Genomic DNA, 17,420 nt, shown 5'->3' on the forward strand with positions numbered 1-17,420 from the left:
ACACTACACTGAAAAATGCAGAAAAAACCTAGGCAGCCTTAAACCTACTCTGACATTTGTCAACGACAGAAGGACGAACGCTTAAGTGAATATACCAAGGCACTATTTTTTACCTGTACCTAAATCATGCATTTTTTGTTTTGATCATTAAAGTCAAATGAGTTAAACATGATAATGCATTAAAGCTATTTTTGCACCTTTAACAAAATCCCCCACCTAATCGTGTTTAATCGCATATGGTTCTAAAAGTTATCATAACAGCCAATCGGTAAGAACCGTAGTCTGACCTAATGAGGCTTGAATTAAAACCCAATGGAAAAGAAATGATTACAATTCGATATAAACATACTGCAACAAAACCAAAACTGTTTGCAAAAGATCTTCCATATGACACTTTAATGCATGTACTCATTGATTGTAATGGCATATGTTGTAATCATTAACTTCAGGTGCATTCATTCCTGGCCAAAATACATACATAAGTCCAACAAAAGTACTCTGGAACGATGTTCTAAACGCTTGGATGGCTGAAAGTGCTAGTTTCACTTACAATGGAACTGCCAACAACAATGATCGAGTTGGAAACTATACACAGGTACTGGTGTGAACTATTTCTGACGTTCGTATTATCCCAGTATCAATAAAAGACACAGGCTAGTATAACCTGTAAATACTGTCCAAAATAATTAAAGCATTCAGGCGGAAACCAGGAACATTTTTGTCCAAAGCTGACATAGGAATGATCGTTTGTCATCGGCGATCAAAACTGTGGTTGAGGACTATCCCCAGGGTAGCAAAGGGGTATGCACAAAGGTTTACTTGCAGACACTTTCAATATATATGAAAAACTACAGAAACAAGCTCAGTAGCCAAAACATAAACCCCGTTTAATGGCATAGGGTAAACGCTTGAGAAATAGAACACAAAAACAAACAATCACAAACACGAAAATGGAACAACAGCACAAAACTCCACAAACAACAAAGTATATATATACTATAAAAAACTAGTTATGTGTATCAAGGATTGCTAGGACCGCCCTGGAACGGTCAGTATAATGTAAATTTACTGGGGGTTTAAACCAGTTTGCGTTCTTATTCCAACAATCCCGAATAAAGTGAAAACGTAAGAGGTAAATTTCATAAAAGTATGCATAAACTTGCATCAAAATAATATTCCTAGTGCAAGGATATTTTGTATCAACAAATATCAATGTTTTCATGCATAATTCACAATCCCTTCACAGATGATCTCTGGTCCTACTACCGGGTTAGGCTGTGCTGTTAGCGACTGTCATGGATACTTCCTCTACATGTGCCTCTACGTACCCATGTATGTCATTTAGCGAAATTTTAAATTATGTTTGATAGTGAAAAATTTTTAACCCTATATGCCAGATCCTTTATATACATGTATATATATATATATATATATATATACTCCCGACCAAATAGATTTCTTTTAGCCTTAGTTAACACACGTTTTCCCCGTAGTGCATGTATTTTAAAACTAGCGCGATCAAATATGTTTTAAAGTAAATCGCATAAATGATTTGTACATGTATTTCAGATTGAATCCTGCTGACATCGATACTCCGTATAAAGTAGCGAAACAACCGTGCAGTGATTGTCCAACACACTGTAACACAACAGCAAACCTATGCAGTCAGTATAAAATAACGCGTTATAGAATAATTTAGAATATTTAGATAATACCATGGCAAGGATAATTGTACAGCACTTATAACTATTTAGTTAAATGCACCGCAATTCCTCGTCCGCTTTTCGAAACAAACCGCAATAGCGTCTAAAGATATGAAAAGCGATGAAAACGAACGCGAATGTGTTGAAAGCAATGCTATTTTTTTAGCAAAGCATCAACATTTTCCAATCTTTTTTTACATCAATTACTTAATCAATTACTAAATCAATTATTTAATTACAGATTGTAATGGCGTCACATGCCTTGGTGGGTCCACGCTTAACCTGGACACATGCAGTTGCGACTGTATCAGATCCATGGGAGTTCCTGATATATACAGTGGCTCTCTGTGTGATTGTAAGTAAAGACTTCATAAGCGCTCGAGTATCATTAGTATTTCCACAGACGCCGCTTTAAATTGAATCGTTTTATAAAAATAAGTATTGTTAAGAGACAATAGCAGATTTTTAAACCTTGATTGCTTCAATGGGAACATCGCTTTGCGAAAATACATGATGTGTAAACCAGTTATACTTGAGTTGAAGTCATAATATTCTGTGAAATACCGATTGATATTGGAGTTCCCATGTTCCGTATTCAATGGTTCAAAGTTAAAATGCCAGGAGACGTATATTTTTTTATAGTATGGTTTACATTCGAAGTGTTTCCATGTTTTTATACTTATCATATTCAGTGAGCTGCAGCGATCCGCTCGGGGATGACCCTGCCTGTGGCAAACCCCCATTCACCAATGACTCGTGTGACACCAATATGGCCACCATGTTCCACTGTCCATACATGTGCTATGTCTGTCCTTGTAAGTTAACTTTGGGGCTTTATTTCATAATCCATTATTAAAACTCAACTTTACAGTTATAAACATCGAACCGATATTTCAGAACTTTGTTTAAGTTTACCACTTTGTTACCCTCATTTTCACATATAGAGGATAATTATTGTTTCAGTGTTAGATCGTAATATATCTCACCGACTGTGGACCAGAAATTATGTTTCACGAATGGTTATATAAGATTCGTGTTACCACTGATCTATAATAAGGTTTCTACTTAACAGGGTATTTTAAAACGAATCTTATTAAGGCGTTCATTTATAATGTTACTTACTAGGTGGAATTCGCAATTCTCCCACCTCAAATAAGTAGATCCATTATTTCAACCATGCTAGAAATTCTTATCTTGCCCACGGGCGAAGATAAAATGCCCGTATGGAACTTCTTTTTATGGTAACCACATTGTAATTATCTCCCTTGTTGAAGACTGTCGTCTGTAGCATCATGAAAACCTTGTCTTGTGGCAATATATAGAACGCTAATTAACTATTTCTCGCTTCAAATGTCACCAGAAAATAGTTTTCACGCACCTTTCAAGAAATAATGCTTAACTGTCCTTAGAACTATTTAAAGACAGATTTGACTATTAACATAAATCTAAATCACTGCCCCCATATCCATGACAACCACGAATTATCGCATATCCATACGCAATAATTTCCACTAAGCACAAAAGAGGTCCCGTAAAAAAATACATTTTTACTTAATATTGTTTAACTGAGGTGGGAGAAAAAGTATCTACCATAGCCGCTCGTGTAAGATAGGCCATGGAAGATACTTTTAATCTCACCGACTGTGGACCGGAAATTATATTATCTAGATGATCAGTTATAATGATACTTACTAGGTGGAATTCGCAAATCATAACTAGATAACCAGTTACTGTTAGAAGCCAAAATACATTTAAAGATAAAACAAATATTATAAAGTCAATATGTTATTTATAAAGTGGAAGTCGCAAACCATTACTAGATAACCTGTTAGTGTTGTACAACATAAAAAAGGTAACGGGTGGCAATTCTCGGCACTTCCAAGCCTGCTTTTAGTCTTATGTTAGTTATCTTATCGAATTAGTTTCGCGAATATTAACTAGAGTGCTATATAATTATCGCAAAAATAAGTGGTTAACACGAAGTAATTCACGAACGTAATAAGGTTATCTTACGCCAGTAATATTCAACCATAGTAAGGCGTTTGCTTGACTCTGGGCAAATATAAGCCTATCGTGCATAAGCGCAGACAGAGTGTAAATAATGTCATGCAGTTACTGTTCTATTCTTCTATTTAGATGCAGACTATTCATATCCAGGCGGACTTCTTCCTTGGGAAAAGGGACTACCAAACTGCACAACAACGACAGTCATCACGAAAACAACAACGAAAGCACTAACTGGCGTAAGAAAATCACCCACATCAATGACGACGGCTGCAGTAAACACGACAGGTTCACGTTACTATGACAGTACTTCTCGGAAAAAGGGACTAACAAATAGCACAGCAACGACAGCCATCATGAAAACAACAACGAAAGCAATAACTGGCGTAAGAAAACCATCCACATCAAGGACGACAGCTGCAGAGACCACGGCTGGTTCACGTAACTATGACAGTACTCCTTGGCATAAGGGACTACCAAATCGCACAGCAACGACAGTCATCATGAAAACAACAACGAAAGCACTAGCCGGCGTAAGAAAACCATCCACATCAATGACGACAGCTGCAGAGACCACGGCTGGTTCACGTAACTATGACAATACTCCTTGGCAAAAGGGACTACCAAATCGCACAGCAACGACAGCCATCATGAAAACAACAACGAAAGCACTAACTGGCGTAAGAAAACCATTCACATCAATGACGACGGCTGCAGTAAACACGACAGGTTCACGTAACTATGACAATACTCCTTGGCAAAAGGGACTACCAAATCGCACAGCAACGACAGTCATCAAGAAAACAACAACGAAAGCACTAACAGCCGTAGGCAAATCATCAAAATCAATGACGACGGCTGCAGTAAGCACGACAGGTTCACGTAACTATGACAAGAATTCAGCGACTGGAACCATCCAATGTGGTCCGTTGTCCATGGTTTGCCTTGCATTGGTATTTGGCTATAGTTGAATGTTAAATGCCTAGTTATTGAAGATACAAAACCTGCTGAACCTAAATTTAATGATGCGAGATAATTTAGATTGACACAAAATATTGTCAGTGACTTTGTATGTGGTTTGTCAAATATGAATAAAATATGACAAAGTTTTACATGAAGTTTTGAATTCATTGGACTGTTTCTTTTATTATCTATTATTATTTTCATTCATCGTTATGTTGACCCTAACAATCAATTTAATATACTTAAATGGAACTTGTAAAAAATATAATTGCAGTGGTGAATTTGTTCACGCTAACAATAAACCCAACTAATCTCGAGAAACGCTGGCATTTTTATTATTGGGATTATTTTTGTACTGAAGATCGATCTAGACAATAACGATACAATAGTGAGGTGACACAAGTCCCTACTTATAAATGGTATCCTATAACTATGTCACGCGTAGCATGTGGACATCCACTACACGTACGTATATCCCTGTGATCTTGCGAGTCTGCTACTAACAAATTTGTTTAAGGGATATAATCAAAGCATACATACAAAATAATCACTTAAAAGACAACAGCAACAAAAAACACACACATGTTTTATGCATTTTTGAGGTAAACACCCTTTTTCAAGTATACGAAATGTATCGAACATCGGTAAGAACTGGTTCCGAACGAAGTACATTGCGCACATTATTCAATTTATTTGAAAGATAATTGACCTTTGTTACCATGAAGAAAGACTAGGACGAATGTTGCGACTATCATAAAATGACCATAATATATTGCTCCTTGTGTAGACTCGGACGAATGTTGCGACTATCATAAAATGACCATAATATATTGCTCCTTGTGTAGACTAGGACGAATGTTGCGACTATCATAAAATGACCATAATATATTGCTCCTTGTGTAGACTAGGACGAATGTTGCGACTATCATAAAATGACCATAATATATTGCTCCTTGTGTAGACTAGGACGAATGTTGCGACTATCATAAAATGACCATAATATATTGCTCCTTGTGTAGACTAGGACGAATGTTGCGACTATCATAAAATGACCATAATATATTGCTCCTTGTGTAGACTAGGACGAATGTTGCGACTATCATAAAATGACCATAATATATTGCTCCTTGTGTAGACTCGGACGAATGTTGCGACTATCATAAAATGACCATAATATATTGCTCCTTGTGTAGACTCGGACGAATGTTGCGACTATCATAAAATGACCATAATATATTGCTCCTTGTGTAGACTAGGACGAATGTTGCGACTATCATAAAATGACCATAATATATTGCTCCTTGTGTAGACTAGGACGAATGTTGCGACTATCATAAAATGACCATAATATATTGCTCCTTGTGTAGACAAGGACGAATGTTGCGACTATCATAAAATGACCATAATATATTGCTCCTTGTGTAGACTAGGACGAATGTTGCGACTATCATAAAATGACCATAATATATTGCTCCTTGTGTAGACTAGGACGAATGGTGCGACTATCATAAAATGACTATAATATATTGCTCCTTGTGTATTAGAGATGCTCATAATTGTCAAAGTTGGATCCATTCCTTTTTTTAAACCAAATGTGATGAAATATTTATTTGCAAAATGTGTTCAGCTCCCTATCATACCATTCGTAAAAAAGAAGTTACTATTTCATCGTATTTGTTTTACCATTAAAAACATTGTAACTTCTTTATATATGGAAAACTGAACTTTTGACAATTTCACAACAGAACCTTTCTGCACAAGTTACGGATTTCAAAACTCTTATCAGAAAGGAATGAGATACAATTAAAAAGGTACACGAAGTACTGCACCGATTGAGGGTCAACCATTACATCGCTTGTTACTATCTTAATCAGAAATAGGCTATCAGTTAAAACAAACAGCTATAGCATTGTTCATTGATGGCATGACAGAGCATTAACAAGCTTTTAAGCCATTCTGAGGATGTCAGATCGTACGTAATACTATATGTTTGCATAGATGCATGCAGAAAACTTAATAGATAACAACTAAAATAAATTGAACATAGTTATTTGGTGTAAGACGTGAACAAATGTTGATGGTAGTGTATTTACCGACGTATATCCGTGTTTAGATCTAATCATAATCAATAATTTATGAACTTTTTAAACTTTATAAAGTTTTAAGCAATACAAATGGAAATGATTTTCAGACTGATGTTCTGCTCTTCATTCTTAAAATTCCTGACATGTTTAAGTACGTCGAAATGAGTTTGCCTTTCTGTTGAATATGTCATTACATATAGAGAGCTAATTAACTATAAAAATCAAGTCACTGAAAGTACTGCAGGGGTGGTTGGCACGATGCCATATACATGATGAAATGTGTTCATGGTTTTGATAATTGTTTCAGTGCTTATGAACTGTTCCATAACATATTCTGATGAATAATTTGTTTACTGGCATGCAATGTTAAAGGTAAATATCTCAGTTGCTAGACAACACCCTAAGTCAATTTCCCAAATGGGTACAAAATGTAAAAAAAGATCTTCAGTAATTTGTCAGAAACGTCCACAGTATATCCGGGTACGAAACCCTCCTGGTACGAAACGTCCAATTTCACATACGAATACATCCTGCATGTAAAGTTTTGCGTGCGAATACAATCTTAAATTTAACCTTTTTTCAAACTGAAGATCAAACTCAATGTATTGCAAGTATATTATCTGTCCATTTTCATCATTTTCTCAGAGTGGCATTTTTCGCACATGTGATTGAACTATTTTGTCAGCGATGGAGTCAGGCAGTTGTCGACAAATTAAAAAATCATTTCACCTTTGACATACACTGCAAGACCTTGGTAAACCCCAACTGGGCTATGATATGTTTTCTACAAAATCACACTGAACCTTGAACAACCTCACAAAATTTGAAAATGCGTTTCAATCTGTGTCATTGATGACGTCACAGTGTCGTGTAAAGCGTATTGGCTGGGTAATGTCTTATATTAAACAAGAATACAAGCAATCAGATAATCAGGGATATATGGTCGAACATAGTAGCCTTTCATCCAGGGGATGAACCAAGAATGATTTGGTAATTTCATGATGGATGTTTTTTTGAAGTATGTGTTTGAAACATAACTCACATAGGATTAAGCGTCTACGATTTGATTAACTCTCATGCACTACAAGACGCGTGTAACAGTTGCAAAATAGAGAACCAGGTTCACTTATTGAGGTATTGACTATGTTAAAATAAATAATAACGATAATCCAATCACAAGGTGATTGTGTCTTTTTGAGATCCATTTCAATTGTAAATCTTTGGTACTTCACTAATCTCGAAACTATTTAGGTGAACTGCATCTGTCGGATTTGTTTGTACTTAAGGTTGTCAGAAGTAGACCGGTATTTATTTTTGTAAATTCTTACATTTTTTTTCTATAGCAGAAACCAATTTCTCGAAATGTCTTGAGTGTAACAGGTTTTAATACCATACTTCATTTAGCCATATCACCTTCTTAAACTTGATTTTATAAACCAAAATATAGTTTATCATGATTATCTTTTAAACAATTTTCTGACAAGTCTGAACAAACTAAACAAAGACATTGCGCAATATATAACATGATGCTGAACGTGTAATCAATGTGTCATACTCTTAAGTTCTGGGTCACTTGATACACTTTTAGGTCATTTCAACGTAGACATCAATTCTGCTACTAGTTTCTTCCCCGTAAACGAGCTGGAATAGTATTCATATCCGCTCATATAAGTTTTCATAATCGAGGTGACCCCAAATTGGTATAACTAAATTAAACAAAAATGTCTTATCCTTTCCAGCTGCGAGTATGACAAACAACGATGCCCTCACCGTGACCTAAACATACAGAACTTCGGCACATGCGCCACAACTCCTTGACCTCTGTCAAGTGTCACGTGGAATAAAATTTTACCAGTTAAACTCCTCACATAATTGTATGCAACTGTTCATTTTCTGACCTTTGAGGTTAAATAACATCAGATTAATAAGGTACCGATTTACCTTTACCCGAAAGCATTGGCGCTTAAAATGTGTCCTTAAATAATTGTTTTTAAACTTACAAAGAACACATAGTCATCATAATACGTGTTCGTATATGACATAATTCGATAAGGTTTAATAAATAGGTACATTTTGTCATAGAGCTATAGGTTTATAGCTCCGTGATTTAGTTGAAAAGATTAAGTGCCAAAAAATGTAGCAAATCCTATTGGACATCAGTTGTCCCCGATAAAACACTTCAATGTGTCAAAATTAAAGCTCTTCATTGTACATCCTTAATATAGGAAACTATTATAATCAAAATAAATGGGTTCTTCTTAATCTTGACTATTTCGATGTTATCTTTTAAGGCAACCGAAGAGTCATTACATGACATTTGAACAAATTCCGAAGTAATATCAAAATCCATGTCATATACAAAATTATCAATTGAGTTTTTTTCTTTCTTATCGCCTCTTGTGTCTTTACGTGCGTTTAAACAAGCCCACAGAGCAGTGAACTGGTTAAGACCTTATATATATGCAGCAAAAATTATTTGTTACTTTTAGATTTATTTAACAATCAAGGATGATCAGATGTGTTTTTGAGTGGAAAAAGGCATTATTTGTTACATCCATTCCGCTAATTTTAGAATTTTAGCCCACTCTCAGTTCAGAATCAAACTTCTGAGCGCAAAGAGCTGGGACAATTTCAGCGATGAGAATGATATAATTTTTAACCATCAGCCTCAGTGTGATTGATCATTAAGTTTTTCATCAGCGGCAATTTTAAGTGCACCACTGTTAACGCCCCCTAACTTTTTCTTAAGCGGTAGAAAGACAGACTTCCACTGATTTTGAATGTTGAAAGTAACCCAATCAAAGAGAAAATATACTTATAATTAGTTGAAACGTATTTTATTTCTGAACGCACATACAAAGTATCCAAGTCATATACAAAAAAAAATTAAAAAAAATGTTATTTTTTTTGAAAACTTTCATAAAAAATGTATGACAATTTGCCAACTTATCTTATATGCCATCGTCTGATGATTGGTTGCTATTCGATTATGGATTATCTCAATTGATGTTTTTGCATATCTAAATGTTTTATTATCTGGCATGTCATCTCACTGTTGGTTATAAATAAACTGTTTGTAACTAATGTACACATTTATTTCATTTAGCTTTGAAGAACTGTATTAAGTCAATATAACACAATGCGGATTTATATAAGTATCATTTATTGCACACTATTTATGTCAGGTTTGTACTTAAAAAATGATTTTCTGATATTAGAATTATGTATTTCTTTATTCAATTTTATATGACTATACTAATAATAATAATAATAATAATAATAATAATAATAATAATAATAATAATAATAATAATAATAACTAAAACTTATAAACTTATGGTAATTATAATAATGAAACTAATCATAAAGTATTTCCAATTTATTGATAGAATGGGAACATATAAAACGAATAAAACATCTTATTAATTTTTGATTCAACAGCTATTGTGTCAGCTGTGATTTACCCACAACCAACATGCTACAAGAAGGTTAGTTGTCATTGCAGGCAATGTAATACTTTTGTAATTTCGGATACTCAAAACGACGCCACACATGTAACACTTCTTTGTCACTTGTCCTTTATTTATTGGGATCCTTTACATTCCTTTATAGATATACTTTGCTTATAATTGAATATTTGTAAACTACTCGGATTTCACCAAAACCGACTGAATTAGGCCAAAAGAGATTGCTCTTTAGCGGTTTGACCAGATATTGAAGATAAATTAAAAAAATAATATTATTATTTTGTAAAAATAACATTTCTCAAAAAAGATGTATTAAATGAAAGAATATAATACATTTGATTATTTCGAGTATATGTTTGTTGCTCTTTTAAACAGTAAGATAAACAGAGTTTGTTACGCCATAACATTATGTCTCTCAACAAGATATTCGTTTAAATATTTTAAAAACTGGTACCGTATTTTTTAAAGCTTCTTTTAAGTTATCATTTTCAGCTAAGAGAATTTTTTTTTTACAACATTCAAATTTATTTCTCTCTATTTGTTATGTTAACTATTCTCATGCATTTATTGTTTTGACCCTTTTCTTCCCTTCATATTTTTGAAAAGCATTGTTCATCTTTACATTCAACTTAGAAAAATGCATTTTTTAACTAAATTGAAGTTTTCACTATTATTTTTTATGAGTAGTTTCCATTGAATTATCATTAAAACAAATATCGAAATAAAATGTAGAAAATATTTACAGAGTCGACAGAAGGTTTCTTTGAAATGATAATTTGAAGATGAAATAGAGTGAGGATTATATTTCTTACAGACCGTCCGGTTTGCGTCATGTACAAACAAATATGCAGTAATGCCGGGCCACATGAACTGCAGATCTCCATTTTCTGGTAGACCTGACACCGCCTTAGGTACGGTAAATGATAAAAAAATTACTTTTCAGGCGATTCTTGTCCACGAGTTCCTATTTTATCAATCTTAAAATAGCTACTGTTCATTGTTAATGCACTAATTCGGGTTGAGACCATCGCAAACTATAATTTAGAATTGAAGATTCACGCAAGGTCACTTTGTGTACCTGTGCATGCGGACAGACATCATTTTTAATAGATGAATTGCTTAAATTTCTTAAAGCCATCTAAAAGATAAATTGGAATCCGAAGTATCAATTGCTTTTTGGATGTAACTGTTTACCACAACATACACAGAAAATGACACATCCATTCGTTCAAAGAACAAATAAACATAAGATAAAACTAAAATATTTTGAGTGAAGTGTCGCTTTTATATAGAACAGATTGAAATAGAACAGAATAAACATATCAGGTGAGCGAATGGTAAACAATATATTCAAAAGAGGCAATGTAATAACATCTTTTTATTTTAGGATAGAAGGGGTGGTAAAGTTCAAAACACAAACATATAAAAGACTGTTAAATAAAAAAGAGAAATGAATAACCAGTTAACTGTTTTGAAAGTTTTAGACAATGGTACAAATGGCATCTAACCAGCGGTTTTCCCAGCCGAGTAAATACTTCTTCATATAGCAAAGCTATGTTAAATATATAAATTTTAACTATTTCAGGGGAAGCCGAAATAGTAGACATACATAACCGTCTGCGTGCGTCTGTCATTCCGACTGCCGGCAACATGATGGAACTGGTAAATGCATTTTAGTGTTCATCGTTTTAAAATAAACCTATACAGAATTCGTCAAATTGTTGACAGAGTGACGTGGAATGAACAAAACATACATAACAATACATTTACATGCAATTTTTTATCAGTTTTATCAGGGATAAATAACAGATCCGTTACCTACATTTTGATAGGTTTATATTTACATTTTGGTGGGATGGAAATGCCGATATTTTTATGAACTGTAATGGTTATTTTCATTTAAGAAACGTTGCCCTTTTTTTAGAAATACGCAAGTGGTTTGGAACACACAGCTGAACGATGGACTCGTCTGTGCTCAACAGAAAACAGCTGGTTTGAAAGAACAACACCAGGTGAGCTTAAATCCATCTATCATTACAAGTTGTGCTGATTGATAGGTTTCCACAATATAACAGTGGAAAAAACGAGACAAGCACAGTATCCATGTAATTACAATAGTCTTATTTAATTGCAAAACGATCAGAAGCAAACATACAAACATAATGTAACAGAAAAAAATGAGCAGTCCAAAACCTACTGTGACATAGGAACAATGATCAAAGCAAAACATACAATCACAATACAATTAAGGCTCAAGATCAAAACAATAGAAAACAACAACAACTGTGATCTTGTTAAAAAGGTAATTTTTAAAAAGCCAAACAGATAGTTCAAAAGGGCCTGCTGCGATTGTATTTTCATATTGCGGGCTTATCAATAGCCAAATTGAAAACTGACTAAAGAAAATACAATAAAAAACAGAAACATCAACGAAAGAAATTCATATTTTCCATATGTCAATACATGTATAATACATGCCCCGCTTGTAATGTCATATTTTGTAATCATATACCACAGGTGCATATATTCCTGGCCAAAATACATACAGGAATCTCAACAAAGTACCATGGAAAGATGTTTTAAACGTTTGGATAGCTGAAAATGCTAGTTTCACTTACAAAGGGTCGTCCAATAAGAAAGATCGGGTGGGAAACTACACACAGGTACTGGTGATTAATTATTTCTGACTCCTATTTTCCCAATATCAATATCAACCGTAGGGAAATGTTTATCAACGAGAAAAAGCAAGATGTGATGGGATTGTACGTTTATATCATTCTAAACAATTAAAACATTTATTTTAACCTATCCATTGGTACTGAGAACCTATTACTTCATATAACAAAATTAAGATGGTTTTAGAAACAAAAATCCTTTATTCTAAAAGCAGTATACTTCTTAATGGGTCAGTCAAAAAGACTGAGCCGTTTAAGGAGAGCAGTAGAAAATAATTATTAATATATCAGGAAAGCTACGCGGGCCGCTGAACGTGGCTATAGTGGTGGTACAGAAATAGCGGATAAAACGTACAACTGTTTGGCTACTTTTCAATATTCGTCTCAATATTTACAGATATAAATGATATCCGTCGGTACCAACTAATTGACTGTTTTTGCTCGAGTTAAAACGTTATTGCTACTGAAGCAACACAGTCTACGATTACCAATACTTATCATGATTCACATCTCTTCCACAGATGATCTCTGCCAACACGACCACTTTGGGCTGTGGTGTAAGCAACTGCCATGGATACTACCTCTACATGTGCCTCTACGCTCCTATGTATGTCATCAACGATATTTGCATTTTTACATTGACCCCTAAGCTTTAGAAATGTGTTTGAACATTTGACTGCAAAACCTTTTTTTATCTCGACATGTCTGATTTTTCACGTGCTAATGCGTTAATTTTGGGCATGTGATCTATTTTTCAACGGAATATGACAACTTATAAAAAAAATTCCATCCATCTTTCAATTTAACTTTACTCGTTTTAAGCCTAAGTTCAAATGCGTTTTTCTCTTACTTTATGCATTTTAAGATCATGTGGGTGATGCATACTTTTAAAGTAAATCAAATTGGTGATTTGTCTTTCAGACTGAATCCTGCTGATATCAATACTCCGTACAAAGAATCGAAAGTGCCATGCAATAACACACATGAAAATCTCTGCAGTCAGTATAAAGTGCTTTTGAATCGTACCAATTAAATTTCACAAGTAACGATTTCTCAACATATCCAACAATACACTCTGGTTTCCATTTTATAAGTGTGAGTTATAAGCAATACTGACTAGTGGGAATGCAATCCATGTATGCTTTATTATCATATAGTATAAGGTTGTGTTATACTCAGAGTTTAACCTTATACTAATATATCACCGGGTGCACCAAATATATTTATCTTCGTAAATGCCAATAAGTAAGTCCCCTTATTGCATTAACAAGAGTACGTGTATCTGCTTTTAGTGATTATTTACCAACTGTACTAAACAAACAACAACGGTGCTTGATATTAAAGGCGACAAAAATCTGGCAGGAATCGACCTGGATCTGTTTAATTGGAAACTGTCAACCCTTTTCTATCAGTATGTTTTCAAATGCTGTAGTTATTGTTTTTAACAGACTGTAACGGCGTATTATGTCTCGGTGGGTCCAAGTTAAACGTGACCACGTGTGTGTGCGACTGTATCACAACCATGGGAGCTTCTAATATGTACAATGGCACTGTGTGTGACTGTAAGTAAAAATGGCATTTGAACTCAATGATCGTAAGGTCTCCCACAAACTCTAATTTCTAATGGACTAATAAGTATTTTAATTTGTTATCTATCTTTTGTTATGTTTACATGATATGAATATAGATAAGGAACTAGTGTACATTATCTTGAAACAAATGTATCTCTACCGCGAAGTAATAAATGGTATATAATATAATGACAGGACTAACGTATTTTCTATAGTCATTATTCTGAGTGTTTGGCAAGTATTTATTCTTTATTATATTCAGTATCCTGCATTGGACCCAACGGGGACGACCATTCCTGTGGGAGGCCTCCATACACCAATGACTCGTGTGACACAAACATGGAAACCATGTTTCACTGTCCATACATGTGCTACGTATGTCCTTGTAAGTAGTTCTAGAGATACTAGACTTCATTTCATAGTCCATTGGTCAAATTCCAGCTTATTTTATTGTTATCAACAGAAATATACATAATGGCTTAACATCTTCACACGAATAAGAACATACCCTCCATTTGGTTCACCTGTTCCAGTGAATACGCTACGATATTGCAGGGGAAACATAACTAAACCGTTTGATTTTACGTGATCGACTGTTAGACTTCACTGGAATCCGAACTGGCTCCAAAACTCTTTACTGTGTTTTGGTTCAATTTGTAAAGTTGCTTAATTAAATTTGAGCGACGATTGTTTATTGCAGACATATTCTTTAATAACACCACGTAAAATTGTTCTATTTTTTATTTCAGATGCGGGGCAGGGCAAAGTAAATGGAGAAGACCGTCTTCCCTGGGAGAAGGGGCTACCAAACTGCACAACAACGAATTCAACTACATCATCACCGAGAACAACAGAGAATAAAGCTGGCATTAAACAATCTTCCATGTACACCACAACAAGATACACCACGGCAACAGACACTACAGTGACAGGTTCTCTCCACAACAGAGAGAGCTCGGCGTCTGTTGTCATGCAGGACGGTGCACTGTCTATAGTTTTCCTTGCATGGTGTTTGTCGAGAAATTGATGTTACATTCTGTGCTGTTGTTAATGACATTATTCCGACGATAATGCTTCAAACGTTTGTTAGATAGTAAACATGGACAAAAAGTCAAATTGTTTATGCGTGAGTGTGTTGATACACAGAGATTCAAATTATGCAATTCAGAAACAATATACGAATAAAGTTTTGAAATTGTTGATTTACGCTCTTGTCCACTCAGTTTGTACTGCGCTATGGTATATCACATTATGGCCATAGTATGAATATGGTTGCCGTTAGAACAAACGTTCATGCTGGCGGTAGCATAACTTCCACTTGATGTGAATAACACATGGTAAAATTTAATGTGAAATAAGTCCCTGTCAAAATCTTCAAGCGCTGAAATTCGCTGGTGTTGATCTTGTACTGCAGAAACAGACGGTACTTTCTAGATATGGAGAACATTTTGATAACAGAAAATCCTTGTGTGCTTGTTTTAAACATAGCAGCTATGGAATCGTTTGTGACCACTTAAGCAATCACTGTTGTGTTGTTTAACATGTTTGTCGAAAAACTATGGAATAACTTTGCGGTATGTGTGAATTATTTAATATCAAAATAAAGACGGTTTACTTTGTTATAATTGTGTCTTTTAGACAGAAATTCCGGTTGGCTAAAAAAACGACACAATACCTATTACAATATACATAGCCATTTCTATTGGCCTGACATCAAAGTAGATATTTCAAGGTACTGCAAATTATGCCACAAAGATAGGAACCAAACCACACAATACCAAAAGCTAAATTGCAATCTATTCCTGCATTTGATGAGCCTTTAAGTAGGACCATTAAACATTGTGTTGGTCATTTACCTAGAAATAAGTCAGGTTATATATAACCCATGTCCTTCAAAACGATTCCCTGAAGATGATCCTTTAGGTAATATTAAAACCAACACTAGTGTCAGTGGCTCTTGTGATGGTTTTTTACATTTTGTTGGTCTTCCAAAATAAGTTCAATCCGATTAGGGGTCATACTTTTTTATCTCTGGCATTTTCTAACAGGTCATGCACAAGCTAGGGATCAAACAATATAGATCATCAGCCTTAAATTAGGCTTATTATAGGTGCATTTGCAATATTCTACATGACATTGAACAATATGTCATACTGTTTTGACACTGAGAAAGAATGGGACAAGTCAGCCATTTGCTAGTTTTTGCAGTAAGAGAATATGTACAAGAGCCTCTTGGTTTTATTCGTGGAACCTTAAAATATTTGAACGTGAAGGTTTTGTCAGGCAATGATGTAACTTCAGTAAATCTGCTCCTGTATGGCTCCGACTAAAGAATCAGGTTGCACTGTCTTATTTCCAAAGTTGTGTTTGTCCAGAGACATTCTACGATACAACTATCAACAGTGTTAGAGTGTTGTCTCTAATAACCGTAAGTTGACTTGATATCATAGCCACAACATTGTTTTGCCGAGAGAGATTGGAGCCATCGGGCGAATTAAACATTAAAAATGTTTTTATTTAAGAAAAGAGACGAATTTATTCCTATATAATTAGTATTTAGAATAATAATCCTGAGCCTAAAACTTAATATAATTATATTACAAATACAACCTTCATCACTCCTATAAGTGTATGTATTCGTTTTATATACCTGTTTTTGTCGGCCAGGAGCTTGTTAGAAACCTGGTCTGTGTTGCTAGATGCGTCATGGCTTTACAAGTTTTTCTTTTGGTTTTTGCATTTTTCGATTGCATTTGTGAAGCAGTTGTGAAAATTGGAATTTAGTTTTCTTGATTTCTTTTTCTGAAAAAAAAATGCGATAAAGATGCAATATCAAGTACGGTGTAATGTCTATAAATAAAGAGCCTTGGTACAAAAGTCATGTGCTTTCGTTTCGTTAGGTGTATCTTGATTTTTTTATTTTTAATCATAATGAAAATGACATGGCTGTCAT

The 17,420-nt window shown here is 34.5% G+C and overlaps 1 protein-coding gene across 1 annotated transcript; it reads left to right on the forward strand.

The window, feature by feature from the left end:
• Positions 1-523: 523 nt before the first annotated feature.
• On the forward strand, positions 524-15,527 carry LOC128230809 (cysteine-rich venom protein Mr30-like). The gene is made up of 6 exons (XM_052943250.1): positions 524-595; positions 1,247-1,332; positions 1,570-1,664; positions 14,345-14,458; positions 14,730-14,852; positions 15,217-15,527. Exons 1-6 carry the CDS (start codon positions 524-526, stop codon positions 15,492-15,494), a joined length of 768 nt encoding a protein of 255 aa, XP_052799210.1. The 3' UTR covers positions 15,495-15,527.
• The last annotated feature ends 1,893 nt before the right edge of the window (positions 15,528-17,420 follow it).

This window comes from Mya arenaria, chromosome 4, assembly GCF_026914265.1.
Source record: "Mya arenaria isolate MELC-2E11 chromosome 4, ASM2691426v1".
In the NCBI taxonomy this organism is placed as follows: Eukaryota; Metazoa; Mollusca; class Bivalvia; order Myida; family Myidae; genus Mya; species Mya arenaria.